At 40.3% G+C, this 18,050-nt stretch overlaps 1 protein-coding gene across 2 annotated transcripts in view; it reads left to right on the plus strand.

The window, feature by feature from the left end:
* Nucleotides 1-18,050, plus strand: part of LOC111581569 (protein bicaudal C homolog 1) — a 71,543-nt gene that overhangs the window by 25,937 nt on the left and 27,556 nt on the right. For both annotated transcript variants that reach the window (XM_055018594.1, XM_023289788.3), the window contains exons 3-8: nucleotides 1,529-1,598; nucleotides 5,088-5,167; nucleotides 6,056-6,214; nucleotides 7,710-7,763; nucleotides 13,048-13,230; nucleotides 16,787-17,038. In XM_055018594.1, coding sequence (XP_054874569.1) covers nucleotides 1,529-1,598; nucleotides 5,088-5,167; nucleotides 6,056-6,214; nucleotides 7,710-7,763; nucleotides 13,048-13,230; nucleotides 16,787-17,038 — 798 coding nt within the window. The remainder of the gene's footprint in view (nucleotides 1-1,528; nucleotides 1,599-5,087; nucleotides 5,168-6,055; nucleotides 6,215-7,709; nucleotides 7,764-13,047; nucleotides 13,231-16,786; nucleotides 17,039-18,050) is intronic.

The following is an 18,050-nucleotide window of genomic DNA, read 5'->3' on the forward strand; positions in this document are numbered from 1 at the left end:
GTGTGAGGCTGGCAGTGGACGAGCTGTCAGCGTTTGTTGTAAAGGATGCCAAACAGGCCGTGCAACTTCCAGAACGGCATATGGAGAAAATTTAGCACTTCCCTTTTTGATTCATGCACAAGTTAGGAATGCAAGCTTGACTGAAAAATAACGGCTAATAATTTAAAAATGAAGCCTGTGAATTGCAGTGCCGTTAAGCTGAGCATCTAATTAAATAGGGAGAACTGATTAATCTTAATGCACCTTCTCTGCCATCTGAGTTACAGTATGTGGCTTATGGCTTAATGCACTGGACCACTGAGGAATAATAAGTGGCAGCCGCTGCTCGTGTAATGGCTTGAAGCGGTCCTCTGGTGCTCGATCACGTGGCTGAATCTTCGAGAAGTTTGAGAAATTCATATCTTCTCAACGCCCGAACACACAAACCCCTGGAAAGTATTAAAACAAACAGAAGACCACAGGACGTTTGTGAAAACAAGGATAGAGCTCATCGAGGACAAATGCATTAGCAGAGAGAGAGAGAGAGCACGTCAGCTTCTCATTTTTTAGCGAATATGACAGTTTTTTTCCCCTTGTTTTCAGTATCAAACCATGCTCCTCTTGACATGCAGCTCTGATGGGGTTTGTTTGTGGGTTTGTAGGAGGAAAGACAAGCAAGGTGAGCTTCCTCCTGGGGTATAAAAGTGCAGAAGGTTACAGATTTCCGGTTATTGGAATGCTTAAAGCCTCTTGACCTGCTTCTTCCTCTGACCTTTTTCCTCCTATTATACATATGCTCCTGGTCTTAGTGTGGATATTTGTCAGATGACTCCCATATAGGTTGTCCTCAGCATTTGTTCCATATTCAAGTGTTTTATCCATCATTTGTTATTTTTTTGCAGGGATTAGCTCTAAGGATTCGGGTTTTGAGCCGCCACACATGTTTAAACTGAACCTAATCGCAGCTCCTTCAGCTTCTCCGCCTGACCTTTCCATAACCCAGGATGTTTTTCTTTTCTTTTTTTTAGTGATTTTAATAATTGCCTCACTTTTCAGTGTTTCTTCTTATGTGCTTTTGACTAATGCCTTGTTTCTCATGTTCTGTAAAGTCAGCAAAATGAGGCAGTCAACTGATTATCAGCCTGGATGATTGTTGGATCTTATAATCAATATTTTTCGTATTATGGGTATCTTTTTTTTTTAACCTATACCTGATAAAAATGTATTATTTATGAAAGTGTTCTCCGTCTGTAGTGAATGCCCTGTGGTCTTGAGCAGTGTCCCTCATACTGTACTATCAGATTGGTCATAAATCACAAGTAATAGCCTCTCAACACTGAAAATAAATATTGATAAATTCTCTCTTTTTTTTTTAAACATTTGTAAAACCTAAATAAAACAGGCCTTTCGAGCAGTTTTTTTGTTGTTATTAATAATTCGTATTGTGATGATTGTCTAGATTGAATAATTGCAATTGTACTTTTTCCTGCCAACTCACAGTATTTTCCAGTAGATAAGCTAACGTCAAACCTCCTTCACTCTGTTCCAGATCATGGATGAGACCCAAACACAGATAGCCTGGCCCTCCAAACTGAAAATTGGAGCCAAGTCCAAAAAAGGTGACTGTTTCATCTTCTTTATCATCCTATAAACAAACTCTTCTATGCACTGCCTCCATTGTTTTTGACATGTGCGACTTGAGTTTTTGCTGGTGGTCCTGCAGAATAAATGAATCTGATTTCAAATAAAGATCTGTAATTTCTAACATGTGTCCCACCAACTCTAACAGCTAAACTTGAGTTGTGTTCCTGTCCAAGATGGGTGGAGTCGGTGTTGAATTTGCCAGAAATAATGTTCTCTGGAAAGTCAGATGGACGAGAAGGAAACATTTCAAGGTTTCACGAGCATCCCTTATCTAACAGTTAATTGAGCATTTTGAAAAGATGAAAGCTTGCATGTTTTCTGCTCTTCGTAAGCCAGTAATTTCATCTGCACGGAGGAATTTGCGATATTTTTTTGTTGTTGTTGTTGCTGTGGAGGAGAAGGCGTGGGAGTTACTCATACCGAAGCCCACGCATTTATTGTCCAAGTTGTTCCAGCGCTCTGTTGCTGATAAAACATTATCGCGGTTATTTAAAGCTCTTCCGGGAGGGAGGCGGGGATTGAGGGGAGGAGGGTCAGAAGTAGGTGTAGCTGTGCCTACTTTGTTTTCCTCAGGAGGATTGCCGGTGTGCGTCTTCAAGCCAGATGTGCAATCCATTGACATTATGCAACTTCCTCCGCCGCTCTGTACAGACAACAGTTGATGAGGTTACGTCAGAATCTTTTACATTTTTTGCTCCTCCCTGGATAATTTATCAACTGTAACTCCTGGAAAGTCATGCACACACAACCCCTCCATTCATGCCAAGTATCATTTCATTCACTAAACCTGCCTTCTGACACCACCTGGGAGGGATGTGTGCACGAAGTGAGAATATTTAAAGTTTGGACCTGTGATTTGTAGGCTGTCAGGTTTTCTCTCCATGTTGCACAAACCAAGAGCAGCAAAGGGGAAGAATGTTGGATAATCAGTTATCGTATGAGTGAATACATTTGTGGGAGAAGAGACATGAGGGACTGACTGTGCTTTGACAACCTGACCTCATGGGATTAAGAGAAGGACAGATAAGGCCAAAATGGCTAAATTCAGCACATTTATTACACGTTAAGTAGGCTTAAATTATATTAAAGGACAAACTGAAGATCACCTGCTGATTAAAAGTTCACGGGAGCCTTTAGGAAAATCTCTGAAGATAATAATCCACATTCCATTCGTCCCTCTCCGCGAAACACTGGATGCGACCCCTTAAAATAGCACATGACGAAGTTGTTTTGTGCATTGTTGCAGGCTATTTTCAGCCGTCTAAAATCATCGTCTTAAAGGGTGTTAGTTTGCCTTGTTTTCTTGGAATTCGGCATTAGTGTTGTCTTTCATGTGCAGTCTGGAATCGGTTACACTCGGCAGGATAGCAGCAGATGTGAGCGGATTTGTATGTTTGTAACCTCTCTGCACACAGGGGCCGCACTCCATCAAAATGCCAGCTCCTCTGTTTCGTTTATCACCTGCGGCTACACATCTCTGCCACCTGTATAAGTGTGATAAGGCCAGTTGTTAGCCTCTGGGCCAAGCTTTTATCAGCACACTGTCAGTGATTTAATACAGCCAGGACCCACATCGCTCATGCACGCGACAGGCCTGCGCTGCGACGGACTGGACATCGCTGCGAGGTGGTCTTTGGGGTTTAAATGTGATTTAATTCCAAAGGTTTCACATTTAAGGCTCTGTTTTTCTGTGATAATCATCTTAAAATTTCTTCCAGTTTATTCCAATTTTGCGTTTCAACATTTCTGCAGATGTTTTGAATGAGAAACCCCCAAGCCAAAGGGACTTAATACTCTTCATTTGTGTGTGTGTGTTTTTTTTTTTTTTTTTTTTCAAATGCAGTGCTTAGCTGGAAAAATGCGTTTGCTTTGCCAGCAGAAAGCTCTGGGTCAAAAGGTTTCCTCTCTGTCAAGTGGAACTGTGTAAAATCCGTGCGACTGAAAACACTTTTTGCAGCTGCGAGCCTGCTCTTGTTTTTGTTTGTTTTTATAGGTGTTGCGAGTGCCAAATTAGGACTTAAGGTGTTCATTTTTTATTCCACAATCAATCACCCAAAAAAAAGGAGAAGAAAAAAGAAAAAAAAAGTCACAGAGCAGACTCCACTTCAAAAATGCGGGGGTGTTCTACATCACGACTGCAACACTCGTTTAGGCCGGCTAATGTTTGCCAGATGTGCTGTGCAGGTTGGAGCGGGGACACTGGAAGAGCCATACTCCCTCTAATGGCCGCAGTCGGTGCCACAGGAAGAAGTCCAGAGATTTCTTTTGTTCACAGCAACGGCTCAATGATGGGAAAATTTCCTGGAACCAGTGCTGAGGCTGCGATAGCTCCCTGACCGCTCTTTGTGTGCTTTTTCTTTTGGTTTCCCATCTCAGAGTGCCGCTTCTTTATTATTTCGTTGTTTTTCCTGCAGGACTGCAGTTATACACGATCAGAAACATTAATTAGCACTCAATTGACTGAGCTGTTGAGCTTTTTTTTTCACTCCTGAGCTTCTTGAAAAATATGCAAGCATGGTCCTGCTGACTTTGTTCCAATAAATCGGCTTCAGCGAGTCCCGTTTAAAGGCGATACCGTACATCTGATGCTGTAAGTGTGTGTGCATATGGGGAGGGGTATTCCTGGAAGGGGACTTAGTGGACTTCCTGCTGCTCAGTACAGTTAACACAGGGGCGATGCACCGTGGCTGTGTAGTACACGTGTGTGTGCACATTTTGAATTTGTGCGTGGGTTCACGTGTTTTTGCATTTGCGTTCTCCAGGGGTCCGACATGCTGCAGAGCCAGATGTAGGCTTACTCAACTCTACATAGACGCAAGCATTAGCTTTGAATGGTTTTGGTATGCAGTGTTTGGTTGTTTTAACTTGGAAGCCCTGGAGGCCTCTACAGTTTGCTCAAGTTATTGCGACCTTTACTTGCATGATTTTCTGTGCTCAGAGTATATTTGCTCAGAAAATTAAAATGTTAGAATTCTGTTTCTGACTGGTGTCCTGTTGTTTCTTGACTCTGAGGAAACGGTTTAAGTGTTTGAGAATGAAGCAAAGCAAACAAAAACTAGTTGTTGCATTTGGAATAAAAACAAACAAGGTGAGCCAAATTGCAACACAGTTATCTCCAGCACATCTGTAGACGCCACAGATTGATGGATTGCCTGAATATAATTCCACAGAGGCCCCACCTCCCTACTTCCCTATCTCCTCGCAGGCTGGTTCGCTCACCGACTTAAATGAGACTCGGCAGATATCAAAGCAGCAATTACTGTCGCACAGCTTTTCTCTGATGCGCTGTAATTTGTTGACAAATGCAGACTGTTGTGCCATGTTTGGTTAAACGGGTTTAACTTGTGTCTCATTTTCACATTCTGTCTCTGCTCTATGTCATCATCCCGAACATCCACAAACGTGGAACACATCCTCGGTTTCTCCCACTTTTAATGTTTGTTTTTCCCTTTCATTCCCTGCAGATCCACATATCAAGGTGTGCGGAAAAAGGGAGAATGTGAGGGAAGCCAAAGACAGAATTATGTCCGTCCTCGACACGAAGGTGCAGTAAACACTTTATATCACGGTGACACTTTATGTGTGATTCTCTCCCTCTGTGTTTTTCAACCTTTCCTGGTATTAAGTTGCGCTGAATCTATTTCACCTCAGCTCTCCTGCTGTCCAACTGACAGACTGTACACAGCAGCGTAGCACAACCTGTCAGTAATCAAACCAGATACTCCAGCTTGTCACTGGATTGCAGTGTGCACATGCAGGCTTCATTGCCATGGCAACACAAGAAATCACATACCAGTGCATCAGCACTGTAGCACCCCCTGGAGGCAGGAAGTCGTCCGTGCACTTTGAACAGCCACACAAGAGCGACACGGGATCGGTTCTGTTCGTAGCCTTTCATATGGTTTTGTCACGAAAAGGCTTTTATTTTTCTGGCAGACGCAGCCGGGTTATTTGATAATTGGATTCATTTTTTAATATACTGCATAATTTGTTGCTCTTTTCTGTTCCTAAATGACTGCAGCATGTGAAAGTGCTTAAAAGAGGGGAAATTGTAAATTTGGGGTCTTGTGCCTGTTTAGATAGAGGAGAGGGAGACAGATGTTGCACTGGAGCTTCAGTGAACCAGGATTTATAATCACTGGAGCAGAGTGGAAGTCAGTGTGTTGGTGGTATATACACTTTAGAATGTTATGCAGCCATAAAGCAGACAAATCTGATATGATCAGGGGTTGTAGAGGGAGCTGGATGCAGCATTATGCCTCAGGGACACCATTAACTGCACTGTATGTACAAGATAGCTGCATTTCCCCTGGGGAGCACAGTGCACTACAGCAGTAATTTTGCTAGTACACATTGCAATGAAAGGTTGACTCATTGAGATATTGTAAGAAACTGTAACTTCACCTCCCCATTCTCTCTTTTTGCTCAATAGAGCAACAGGGTGACTCTGAAGATGGACGTTTCCCACACAGAGCACTCGCACGTCATCGGCAAAGGCGGCAACAACATCAAGAGGGTGATGGAGGAGACGGGGTGCCACATCCATTTCCCCGACTCCAACAGGAACAACCAGGCAGAGAAAAGCAACCAGGTTTGAGCCTCATCAAATTATTTCCTCTTCAATCTCTTGAAGCACTGCACCTCGCCGTGAGAATTGCTTTGAGGTTTGCATTCTGCTGCCTTGAGTGCTTCCTATCGTCAGCCCTCTCCACAGTTGATTTTCTTCGGCGGCAGGTTGTTGGGTTTCAGGTTCTAAACAGCTCTTTGATCTGTGCATGCAGTCCTCCGGTTCATTTACATGGTCTCAGAGTGGACAGGTTGCAGGAGAGTTGGGCCAGGCGGCTGTTTTGATTGGCCAGCCCAAGAGGAAGCCGGTGTGTTTTGGCTGGACTCACTAGAAGAGCTGTAGGATCCTGTTGTAATTACCATTAAAGTGTAGAGTTCAGAGGAGCCAGGCGGAGCATTAGATATGTATCTCTGCCAGCTGCTTCACAGTACACCTGTGTATGAAAAGCACTGACAAGTTCATTTATTTTAAAAGTGCCTCTGACTTCATCCTTATCTCTGTGGATTTTGCACACTATGGTTTTCACACACATTAAACTTCCCCTCTCAGCGCTCTGTATCTCGCGGCCTGCTCAGCCTCCTCCAGTCCTCCTCAGATGATGCAAGTGGAGGCTGATAAGTAGCAAGAGTCTCCTCTTAGGCCCAAGACCCTTTAAGCTGCCTTTTTCCAAAGCCCTCAGACTGCAGCAGAGCCTTTAAGATAGCGTGCATATTGACAAGCGCTCTGCTGTCGATAAGCAGATATAGATAACTGTGAAAATCAATGAGGTGGCTGCTTACCTTTAAGTCTCACTGGAGCTGAAAGGATTCTGGATATTGTTGGAGGCACTTTCAACCAGCAGATGTTTGCTAACATGAGGCTTAACAGCGGTTTTCGTGTTGAAGTATATAATTGCTCCTCACAGCACTACCCTGCTGTGTGTGTGCAGACATGTAATGCACATTTATGTTCGTGTTGCAGCACTGGAGGCCAAAGATGAACCACGCTGACCTGCTTTACGCTGATTTTAATTGTTTCCTTTTTTAACAAAAGCCCCTAGAAGCAGGTTTGTGTTTGTTGTGGAGCAGTAGCACTGTTAATCAGGTCTTTGTTTACTCCACAGTGTTGCTTTTTAAAGAGGGAAATGATAAGAGAGGAGAAAATTTAATGACGCTATTTATCAGTTTTTTTCATTTCTGTTTGAATTAACTTAATCTGACCTGTCGCCTCAGTGGTTGTATTAAAAAAACAGTTGGTTAAATTGTGGAGGCTATTTATTGCAATCACAATGAGTCACATCCTCAGTGTAAGTGTGATTAATTGAAAACCGTCTTTACAGTAATGATGTGGCTAAAAGTACTGCCTGCAAATATGCTACAAAAATGATTCAACTTTCGCTGTTTTCACTGTTTTCTCTACATTCAGCTCTCGCCATTGGAATTACATGCAACTGTATGCAATATATCAGAGCCAATATTTATCTTGGACGGCTCCAGAACTGGCTAGCTGATTTACATATGTTACTTTTTATTGTGAACAGGTGTCCATCGCGGGGCAGCCAGGAGGGGTGGAGGCAGCTCGAGTAAAAATAAGGGTAAGTTGGAACTCGGCCACGTTTGTCTTAAAGGGATACTCCACCCAGAGTTTTGACTGTCAAACATTCATCCCCTGCAGATTTGTGAGCTTGTACTTTTGACCTGTGTGTAGCTTAGAGACTGCTTATAGCATTGACCAATTTCCATAATAACGTACAGTAAAAACAAAGTATTGAAACATCATCGCATCATGTTTCATTCATGATGTTATCTTTTACATTTTACGGTGCACGCTTTCATATCCATGTGAAACAGATTGTGACAAACCTGCGACAAGCTGTTTCATTATCGCCATTGCGATGTGCACATGTGCAATAGTCACATTGTACTTTCTCCAGTGTATATTATGGCAAAGTAAATGAAACGCTTCATGGTACAACTTCTTTTTCCCCCTGCTTGATACAAAAAGAAAACTCACATGGTTCTCATTTTTCCGTGGCTAATGTACAAGAGAGCATAATTTACTCTGATTTAAGGGTTCCTGGGTAAACGGACACAGAGTTTGTTGACATTCTGGCTCCACATGTGCAACAGCAAAACAAGCGAGGAAATGGAGAGAAACACTGACAAGAGAGATTTAGTTGCAAAAAAAGAGAAGCGGCATCATTCGTTGGGCTGTGTAATCTAATATTAATCATGGACATGTTTTGTGCGTCTCACAATTAAATTAACATGATAGTGACATTTATAACTGCTCATGGGAAACAGTCTGTAGACGAAAAAGGCATTTGTTGTTTACTTGGGAAAATATGACATTAGAACTTATTTGTTTTTTTTCAAAGTCAGTCATTTTTAGTCACACCTCTGAGATATGAGGCACTGCAGTAAATGAGTGAGTCTGGAGATGGATTTCTGCAGTTATTTAGTAACTGAAGCGATTTGGGAACAGTTTTCTTTATATTTTGCCTCTGAGAGATGCACTGAATTCAGGTAAAGGTTATTTTCAGACTTATTCTGATGCAGATTTGTACTTTAGCAGGAATGTGAATGTCTTCTTAATATATTTCATCTTGTAAAATGAATATAAACATTATTTCCAGACCTCTCATCAGTTCTGAAAATACTTCAGCTACTGAAAAGATGATGTTAAAATAGGTACTTTAAAGATCATATCTTACAGTTGTTGCCACTACATGAGGCAATATGACAAATTTGTTTAACCATTTAATACAGCATAAGACTATTTCTGTTGGATTCACCTGCTTTGCACCATATGACAAATGTTCATATTAAAATAAAGTAGAAAAATGTTTTCTTTACCTTGCAAATGGACTCACACCAATCATTTTAGAATGGCGAATTATTTTCAAGTCGTTATTAAAGTTAAAATTCCTGTATTTTTGCATTTTGAAAACAAAATACCATATTGTCAGTTTTTCTTTTTCCAATATCGTGCAGCCCTACTTTGCACACAGTTCAGTCAGACTGAACTTTTACACATAAAATCACAAGACTCTCAGATATGTGCCACTTTGAAGAAATCTAGATTTTTAAAATACTTTTGTTTATAATTGCACAACAAAATAATTCAAACTGCACAGAACAAAAATGCTCCTTTGTTGGAGTGAGTGCAAAAACAGTGACAGAGAATAGTTAAAGGATTTAAAGCGTTAGAACACTGTAAATATCAAACTTGGGGCCGTTTCTTGTTAGCTCCACTGGTTAACCCTGCCCATGCTACAGTTAGTGCAAACTCCTGGTGTGATTTACTAATTGCTCCCTAGATGCATCACTCAAGCAGTTACTGAATACATAAAGAAAGAAAACTTCACACTTAGAAGAGCCAAGTCCTCTATCTAATCCTGCAGTGGAGGAGCTCCAGGGTTACAGTAGGTAATTCTGCACTCCAGGCACAGTTTCAACACTTCCTCTAAGCCACAAGCACCATTCCTAGCTTATTCCCAGACCACTTCCCTAGAACAATTGTAAAATACAAGCGTGACCCTCAATCCCTTTGGCCAGCCGTCCTCCAGACCATTTGCTAGCCTCTTCTGCATCTTCAGTTTCAGTCTGACTGGAAGCCCAGCCTCCAGCTTCTGCTCTGTGGGCACAGGGCCTCTGTGCTCATGTGAACTGTTACACGTCTGAACTTTTGCTGTATTTCAACACCGCAGCAGTTGTCTACAGCGAACACGTTCCTCCGCCGTGAACGGACCAAAACTAACAAGGCTTTGTTTGCATGAGTAGAATGACCGAGTGAGTGAAGTGTGTGATGGAGAGAGAGACAGAAAGAGGAGCTCATGCTTGCATATTTGTGCAGAGTGTGCTAGTCAGTGTTGGCATGATCGAACCTCTCCGTGCTCAGTGGGTGTTTTCTCAAGCAACAAGGCACAACCTAGATCATCTAGGGTTTTTTTTTTTTCTGGCTACGGGTGAAAAAAACAATAATCAAACCTAACCATAACAGTCTTGTACAAAGGGGTTTATAACATAAGCTGCAGGGAACCGCAAAGATTGTCAGCAGAAAATTGGGGTGGATAAAGAGAGCCATTCTCTGTCAGCTTGGCGTCTTTGAATGGAACCAGACCTTGACATTCAACTAATTCTGGGATACCCAGATGTCCTTGTATGCTGTTAAAACATCAGGAATGCTGAACGTTCTTTCAATCATTCTGTTAGAGAATATCAAATTTTAGCAAACATAGAACTTACTTTCCAAGCTAGTTCACCATTTTGGGCAATATATTTATGTAATTGCTGGAATTTAATTGAGAAGATCAATCTTTTTTCTTTGTTTTTGTATATCCGTATGAAATTTCCCCACTATGGGATTAATAAAGGCTTATCTTATCTTACTTCTTACTTAAACTACGTGTAAAGATTCAAATACTAGCTTGACTCTTACCAAAAGTCAGTCTCCCCAATATCCACCTGAGTTTGAAAGGCATGTTATTTTGTGAAAAAAAATCACTCAAATTACAGTATTTATCACAGCCAGAAACTGTTTAAACAGGAAGATTTTCAACTTCCGAAAGTCATTGAACTGTGACATGGCGTTCAAATGGAAAACTCGACCAAAACTAAGCTTAAAATTTTATTTATTTATTTATTTATTTATTTTACAAAATCACTTTGTTCCAAGTCTTTCATTTAAATATTTACCAAAAATATAATTTTTTGCACAAATTAGATTCCGTAAAAGCCCCAAAATTCTTTGTGCCTGGCCACAATGACTCAGCTATAACCAGCAATCACATGTTAAAAAATCTGAGACTTTTCAGTTGAACTGGGTTGAACTGCAGGCAGTGTTCACACAGAGCAGACAGCAGACATGTATCCAAATAAAAGTAGTGGAGCCACCTTTTTTTTTCCAGCAAAATGTTACACGTTTATTCCAGTTTTATTAATTTTTTGCAAAATAAATAATCAAAGAAATGCAACTTTTTGATTTCTTAAACTGTACATAAGACACTTTTCAGTTCTTTCTACTTCTAGCCATGGTTGTGCTGTTTACATAGAGTTGCATCATTTTATATTGCAATGAAAAATGAGCCAACAGTGAGTAAAACATGTGACAATTGGTCAAAATGGGAATTAGAGAAGACAGTTTGTCATTGTAACCTGTAGAGCTACTTCTAACCTAAGCTAATTGTTAATTCTCATATTGAACAGACACATATATAAGTGTAATTGATCTTGAAATCAAGAAATTAGAAAAAATAAAAACAGTGCATTGCCCAAAATATCAAACCGTTCCTTTTTTTTTAACAGAAAATTTGAGGACTTTTTTCAGTTGTTTTGAAATTGAGGATATGGACAGAACATTACAATGAGATTAGAGAGGTTACCTCAGATTCTTGCCCCCCCGCTGCTGAGGTTTCCAGTCCAACAGTATCTGAGTGTCTACTGGGTGGGCTTCAGACCACATCCTCCCCCAACTTTCATAAAAACCAGAAGTCACTGTGTTGTGCTTTTGGCTTTAGCTGCATTAGCAGTGCATGTAATGTCCCTTTAACGCTGAGACAGTAGACTTAACAAGGCCTACTGTATTTCTGAGGCCTTCTTGGGTGGAGATCTGTTTGAGTCAGTTGTTGAGGTGATGGATTCTTGGGGGATTTCTCGCAGCTTTCAGAGGTGGAGCCGACAGGCAGGTGATGAAAGGTCTAGCCAGTTGCTTTACCTCAAAGGCGTTTTCATTTTTCTTCATCTCTCACCCTCGCATCGGGCAGAACTGAGGCCTTTAAACTGGGCTTTCTGATTGAATACATGTGAAACTCATATTTGCCTTTTGTGGAAAAAAAGGGAAAAAAGCTGAAGTCAGCTCCACCATAAAAATCAGTCTATTCTTTATTCAGCGCCTGACTCCTGCTGCTCTGCTTGTCCTCTCTTGCATTTCCCTCTGTGCTGACCTAAATTTCTCGAGCCCTTGGAGATCCGAGTGCTGAAACGTGATATAAATGTAAGGCCGAACGCATATGGGACTGATCAGGGATGCATTTCTTTGGTCAGAGCGATTCATGCTGCTTGCCCTTCACTGGCAGCCAAAACCATAGTGGCACACAGCCCAAGAGTCAGTGTTTGGATAACTGTGTGTGTGTATTCATTCTCTTTATGCGTGTACATTCCCATTAGGTTGTCTGTGTATGGGTGTGTGCCTGTGATTTCTCTCATGATCTCTCTCATGCATGCATAAGCATGTGTATGCATGAAGCGAAGCCTCCCCCGTCACAATCTATTTTGTTTGAGTGACGGCTGCAATGCAAATGGCAAGAGCTGATTTCCGTTTCTATTCCTGCGGTTTTATTCACTGACTTGAAATTAATGTAGGAGAAGGAGCAAAAGAGCGCTGATGTTTTGGAAAATTCAAACCCAGAATGTTTAAAATGACGAAATGGTGCGATACCGCCACCCCAGCCCACTGCAGCATACTTCATGTAACAAAGGTTGGCTTTTATTGCTGGTACTGGTTCTCTCCTTTTGATCACCTTCTGTGGATTTATTCGAGCCGACACATTTACATGCCAAGTTCTGCCGCTTTCTGCTAAAGGAAGGGTTGTTATGTCTGTGTGTCAGTCCACATAAATCTACAATAGGTAAAGAAATCAGCCTTTTCCTTGTGTGTTTGAGCCTCCAACAGGTCGTAGTCAGGCTCAATAACAGTACATTGTGCTACAAGCTGATACACTGTGTCGAGGTTGACATTTTTTTTCTTCGTGCAGCAGCCATAACAACATAGCGATGAACTGTCCAGCTATGCATAACTGCACCATTTCAGCCACATCTCGATGTTTCACATGCTGATTTTAACTCACTCGTGTTCGCTCTCTTCCCTCCGTGTTTAAGGAGCTGCTACCTCTCGTGCTGTCCTTCGAGCTTCCGGCTATCATGCAGTCGGACCCCAGCTCCCCGACTGTGCAGCACATCTCGCAGACCTACAACCTCACAGTCTCCTTCAAGCCTCCAACACGCCTCTACAGGGCCACTGGTGTTGTTCGCGGCTCACAGAATAACGCCAACGCAGTCAAGGTGAGGAGAGTTTTGTGCTGTTGGAAAGTTGTGCGCTTTTTTTTTTTTTTTTTTTTTACCCGAACTTTCTAGTAAGAAAACTGCAGCCCAAGGAGGCATCTACTAGTTGTTTTTTCTGGCAAATCATCCAAAACCAAAACACATTGAGTTTGCAAACATATTAAATACAGAAATCAGTAAATGTTCACATTCAACAGGCTGGAACCAGTGACTGTTTGGCTGCTTTGCTTTAAAAGTGACTCAGTCTCATCGTTGATGCTCTAATTTCCTTCTCAGAGATGTTTCCTGATTTTAATGGCAATATCAATTATTCTATATTCCAAGTTTCCCTTTAATTTGCAAGGAAAATATATAAAAAACAAACAGCCAGTGTGGGTTCTGATTGACCCTTTGAACCTCCAAGCAGTTTCTGGGCATTTTCTTTGCTTCTGTCACATTTTTTACTTATTGTGGGTTCATTTGTCACTGCAAAATACAGTTAGGCACCTCTATGGAAGCAGCACAAACATGGCTAGAAGTAGAGCAAACATATAATGCCATAAATCGAGAAACAAAAATATCAAAGTTGAGTTTCTTTGATCATTGTTGTACAGACAAATGAAAAAAAAACCTGAAATCAACATGGAAAACAGGAATTACAAGCACTAAAGGACAAAAAACAGTGCCCCTACATACTACAGATATTGCGCTACATACAGTTTTAATTTTCTTTCTGCACAGTCTTTTTTTATTTTTTAGGCATGTAGAATAGTATATATATAATAGCTTTTGGTGAAATATCACAATTTACAGCTTAGATTTGCTTAAGTTTCCCAAATTACTTCCAAACTGAGTAATTCAAGGACCACCGGAAAGTTAAAAATCCAACATTTCAGTTTCCACAGTTTCTGGTTCTGATAAATGGTGTAGTTTTTTGATTTTGTAAAGACAACATGCCTTTCAAAGCCGCTGGAGTTTTCTCGGTTTCAGAGAGTTAAAGAGGCTCCAGTAACTAAATGAACCCTGACCTCTGCATTCCTTGTCAGTCATTTCAGTGTTGCATTTTTGAATTATTCTCCACCCGTTTAGATGCGAGCCACAGACCAAAAGAGGGTTTTCCTGAGCTCCATGTCGAGGCCCACCAACATTGACAGCGTTCCTCACTTTTCTCATATAAACCGCTTCATTACTTTCAGCACCATGGGGGCAAGAGAGTGCTGAGAGATGTTTGGTGGCCTGAACCAAAGGCTGCTGGTTCAGCTCACCACTGGAAGGGAGACACACTGACCCCACTACTGCACCAGCAAGTCCACAAGTCTCTCCTGAGTTTTACTTTTATTTTAAATAGGTCTTGGAGTTTTTCTGTTTTTCCCCTTCTGCAGCTTGATCATAATCATACTGTATATTTATATATATATATGTATACACTCATGCACAGATGCATTTCCTCGACAGGCATCTGAGCTGTGGCTGGTTTACGCCTGCCAAGGAGTTTTCTCATCACCTCTGCCAACAAATCACATCCACCAACTCACTTTTTCCTCTACCGAGCCTCAGTCGACAATAAGAGCTCGTCTCAGTTTGCCAGCAGCTGCATTTGCATTATGTGCATGTATTTATTCATGTGTGCTTGTTCGCTTATATTTAGACTTACAGTGCTGGTCTGCTTTTGTACGCATTCCTGTGCTCTATGTACAGTAATATGCAAAAATGTCGCCCCTGAGTTTGTGGTAGGTCTGAGAGGTCAGTCGGGACCAGGAATCCTGCCAGATGAAGGCTAAGGGATCAGAGGAATATGTGTGCAATGTTGTGTGGTGGTGTGGGACCATCGGAGCACCTTCGAGGATTGCCAAAACCGCTGTGGATTGTTGTGTTATGCTGGCCACAGTGTGTGGATTCCTGTTGCTCACTGGAAATGACTTACTTTACTGGGCCAAGTGATGGCTTGCAGAGACAGTGAGGAATGAGACTGTTCGACTTTGCCAGCAGATGCAGTGGAAAATACAATAGTTTCCATTGGTTGTACAGAAATCACTGGTGTTTTCTCTGGGAATAAGAGCAGCACAGCTCCAGTGTGCTGCTGGTTTACCTATTAGTTTCTAATGTGGGCTGGATATTGCTCAAAATGAAATGTTGGTTTAGCTTTGTTTTAGACATTCTATTTTTTTAAATCTTTACACAAGTTTTTGCGTCTATGTTCTTTGTTTTATTGCTGGTAGAATTTACTTTGACACATTTTCAACATCTCCTCTTATGCATCCAAAATGAGGTGGCAAATCTTATCATCACACCTTTTATTCTACAGCACTCTACTAACAGAAAATGAATGTTTGCATTAATGCTGAAAGGATAAATTGATTATTTGATCGATATCAGTTTGGATTATTTTTCAAACACATATGCCAAATATTTCCTGGTTCCAGCTTCTCTATTGGGATGATTTACTGCTTTTACACCTATCTTTGGGGTTTTGCGCTATTGATTTAAACAATTTGAGGTGATAACGGATGATAATAAATAATCTGTGAATTATTAATAAAGCACTGACAGCACAAATGTGAAAATTGTCATGCAAATAGCACCTTCCTCTGTTAAAAATGGAAAACATGACAACATATTATACCTGAGTCAATATATAATTGAGGGACTTTTGAAGTCTATGGGATATATCTTGCATGCATTTTTAATTCAAAGTAAAAGAAAAAAATATGTTTTTTATGTTCATTGTGATCATGTCTTTACAAATTCTGTAATTATTTATCACGGAAACAATCACTTATTAATAAAAAATGACTTGATATCACTAAAATGTCAGCTAAATAACCGTCACAATTTAATAACAGCCACCTTCTAATTAGCTAAACAATAATAAAATGAGCTTGTTCAAAAATTATTTTGATTGTGTTCTTTTTATTAAGTTGAGATAATCATGACAGATATTTCTTTTTTGGCAATATATCAAATTTTATATGGAAAATAACAAATTGCATCTGTGTCTGAGAAATCACTTTCAACTAAGTTCCCCATTACAAAAACACCTCTCAAGCAAGTGTGTTAATTCCAGATCACATGACCTGCTCCACATGATGTCATTTCCTCCTGAAGAAAAGACTGGCCAGACTCCAAGGCTTTCTGACTTATTTAATATAAAGTAGTGTGTGAGTCAAGTGTGGATTTATGGCAACAGGTTTACTAGAATATCTTTATAAATAACTTTCAATTTCAATTTTACTCAATTGTATATATAATATTTAGAAGAATCTTTCTGTAAACATGCCATGTGGTGTTTGGTTATAGGCGGCCATGTTTATTTTAGGCCTGAAAACATCAACAATGTCAACTATGATACCTGTCAACTATGTTTTAAAAAAGTCCCGCAATTATATATTGACCCACCTGCTTAGCATCAGCGTGTTAATATTATAACTGTGAGCATGCTGATATTGGCTAAAATTGTTTCAGTAAGGCTGTCCAGGTCTCTAGAATGAATCTTGGCTCTTACTCTTGTTATAATATTCTATGTTTTTCTTTATATATTGATATATATAATAAGTACCTTGTCCTTGTGTTTGCCCAGAGAGGTACAGCTCTGTTGTTGGAGCACTTGGCTGGTAGTTTGGCGAGCACCATCTCAGTCACCACCCACCTGGACATCGCACCACAACACCACCTCTTCATGAAGGGACGCAACGGCAGCAACATTAAGCACATCACCCAAAGGACGGGAGCTCAGATCCACTTCCCCGACCCCAACAGCCCCCAGAAGAAATCCACAGTCTACATTCAGGGCACCATTGAATCCGTCTGTCTGGCACGGCAGTACCTCATGGTGCGTATTCTCAGCGTGTGTCTGGTTTATTGACATCCAATGGTTGAAAAGAATTATTTTAATATGCTGAGCTTTGTTTTTGTGGTGAACCCTCTTAACCCCAAGCAGTTTTTTGGCCGTTTTATGGTCAAATGTTGTAAAAAAAAAGAATTGCCGTTGGAAAAAATACAGATTTTTGATGTGAACATTATTTACAGTTTTGGCCTGTTTTGTAGTAGTTAACATGTAAATGAATACTTATTTCCTGTGATATTTACTAGTTATTATCTGTAATTTAACAATACAGGCAAAGTCTTTAAAAGAATGACAGTTAAAAATTGTTTAAAAGCATTTTTTAAAAAAATGACTATTTTCAAAAAAAAAAAAAAAAAAAAAAACTCAAATCAGCATATGAAACATTTTTCCAACACTGGAAAAAGGTGACTTTACATATTATAGATTCCTTATGTTCTTCCTGCTGTTCTATGCACAGCCTACAGTTCAACCGAGTTGAGCTGAAAAGTCAGTAATGGCCTCTCAGTTTTACTTTTTACAGAATCTGGTGACTGCAAAGGTTTTAATTTTTTGACATATTTTCAAATGAGACGTAGAATAAAATGATTGTGATAAAAATGTCGAAATCTTTTTTGTTTAGATTTATTTTTCCTGACAAAACCATCACAAAAATCGTACGATTAGTTCAAGGACAACCAGGAAGGTGAAAACCTTGTGATTCTTTCTGTTTTTACAACATCTTGTTCTGATAAATGGTGTAATCTTAATGATTTTTTTGTTTTAATAACATACCTTGCAAACTTGTCGCCAAGTTTTGTGGTTCAGAGAGTTAAGACGTGGCATTGGCAATATAATCTCTACATATACAGATTCCTCATGCTGTGTGGTAGCTATAATGGATGTCACTGTTTCATTAACATTATCTTGGTATGTGTGAATGATGCGTGGGTTTTTAAAGACAGGGGTTAAGAAATAAACCATGATTGCCTTGGGGTTTTGAATAGCCTTGGGATAGATT

Source organism: Amphiprion ocellaris, chromosome 16 (assembly GCF_022539595.1).
Source record: "Amphiprion ocellaris isolate individual 3 ecotype Okinawa chromosome 16, ASM2253959v1, whole genome shotgun sequence".
Lineage (NCBI taxonomy): Eukaryota > Metazoa > Chordata > Actinopteri > Pomacentridae > Amphiprion > Amphiprion ocellaris.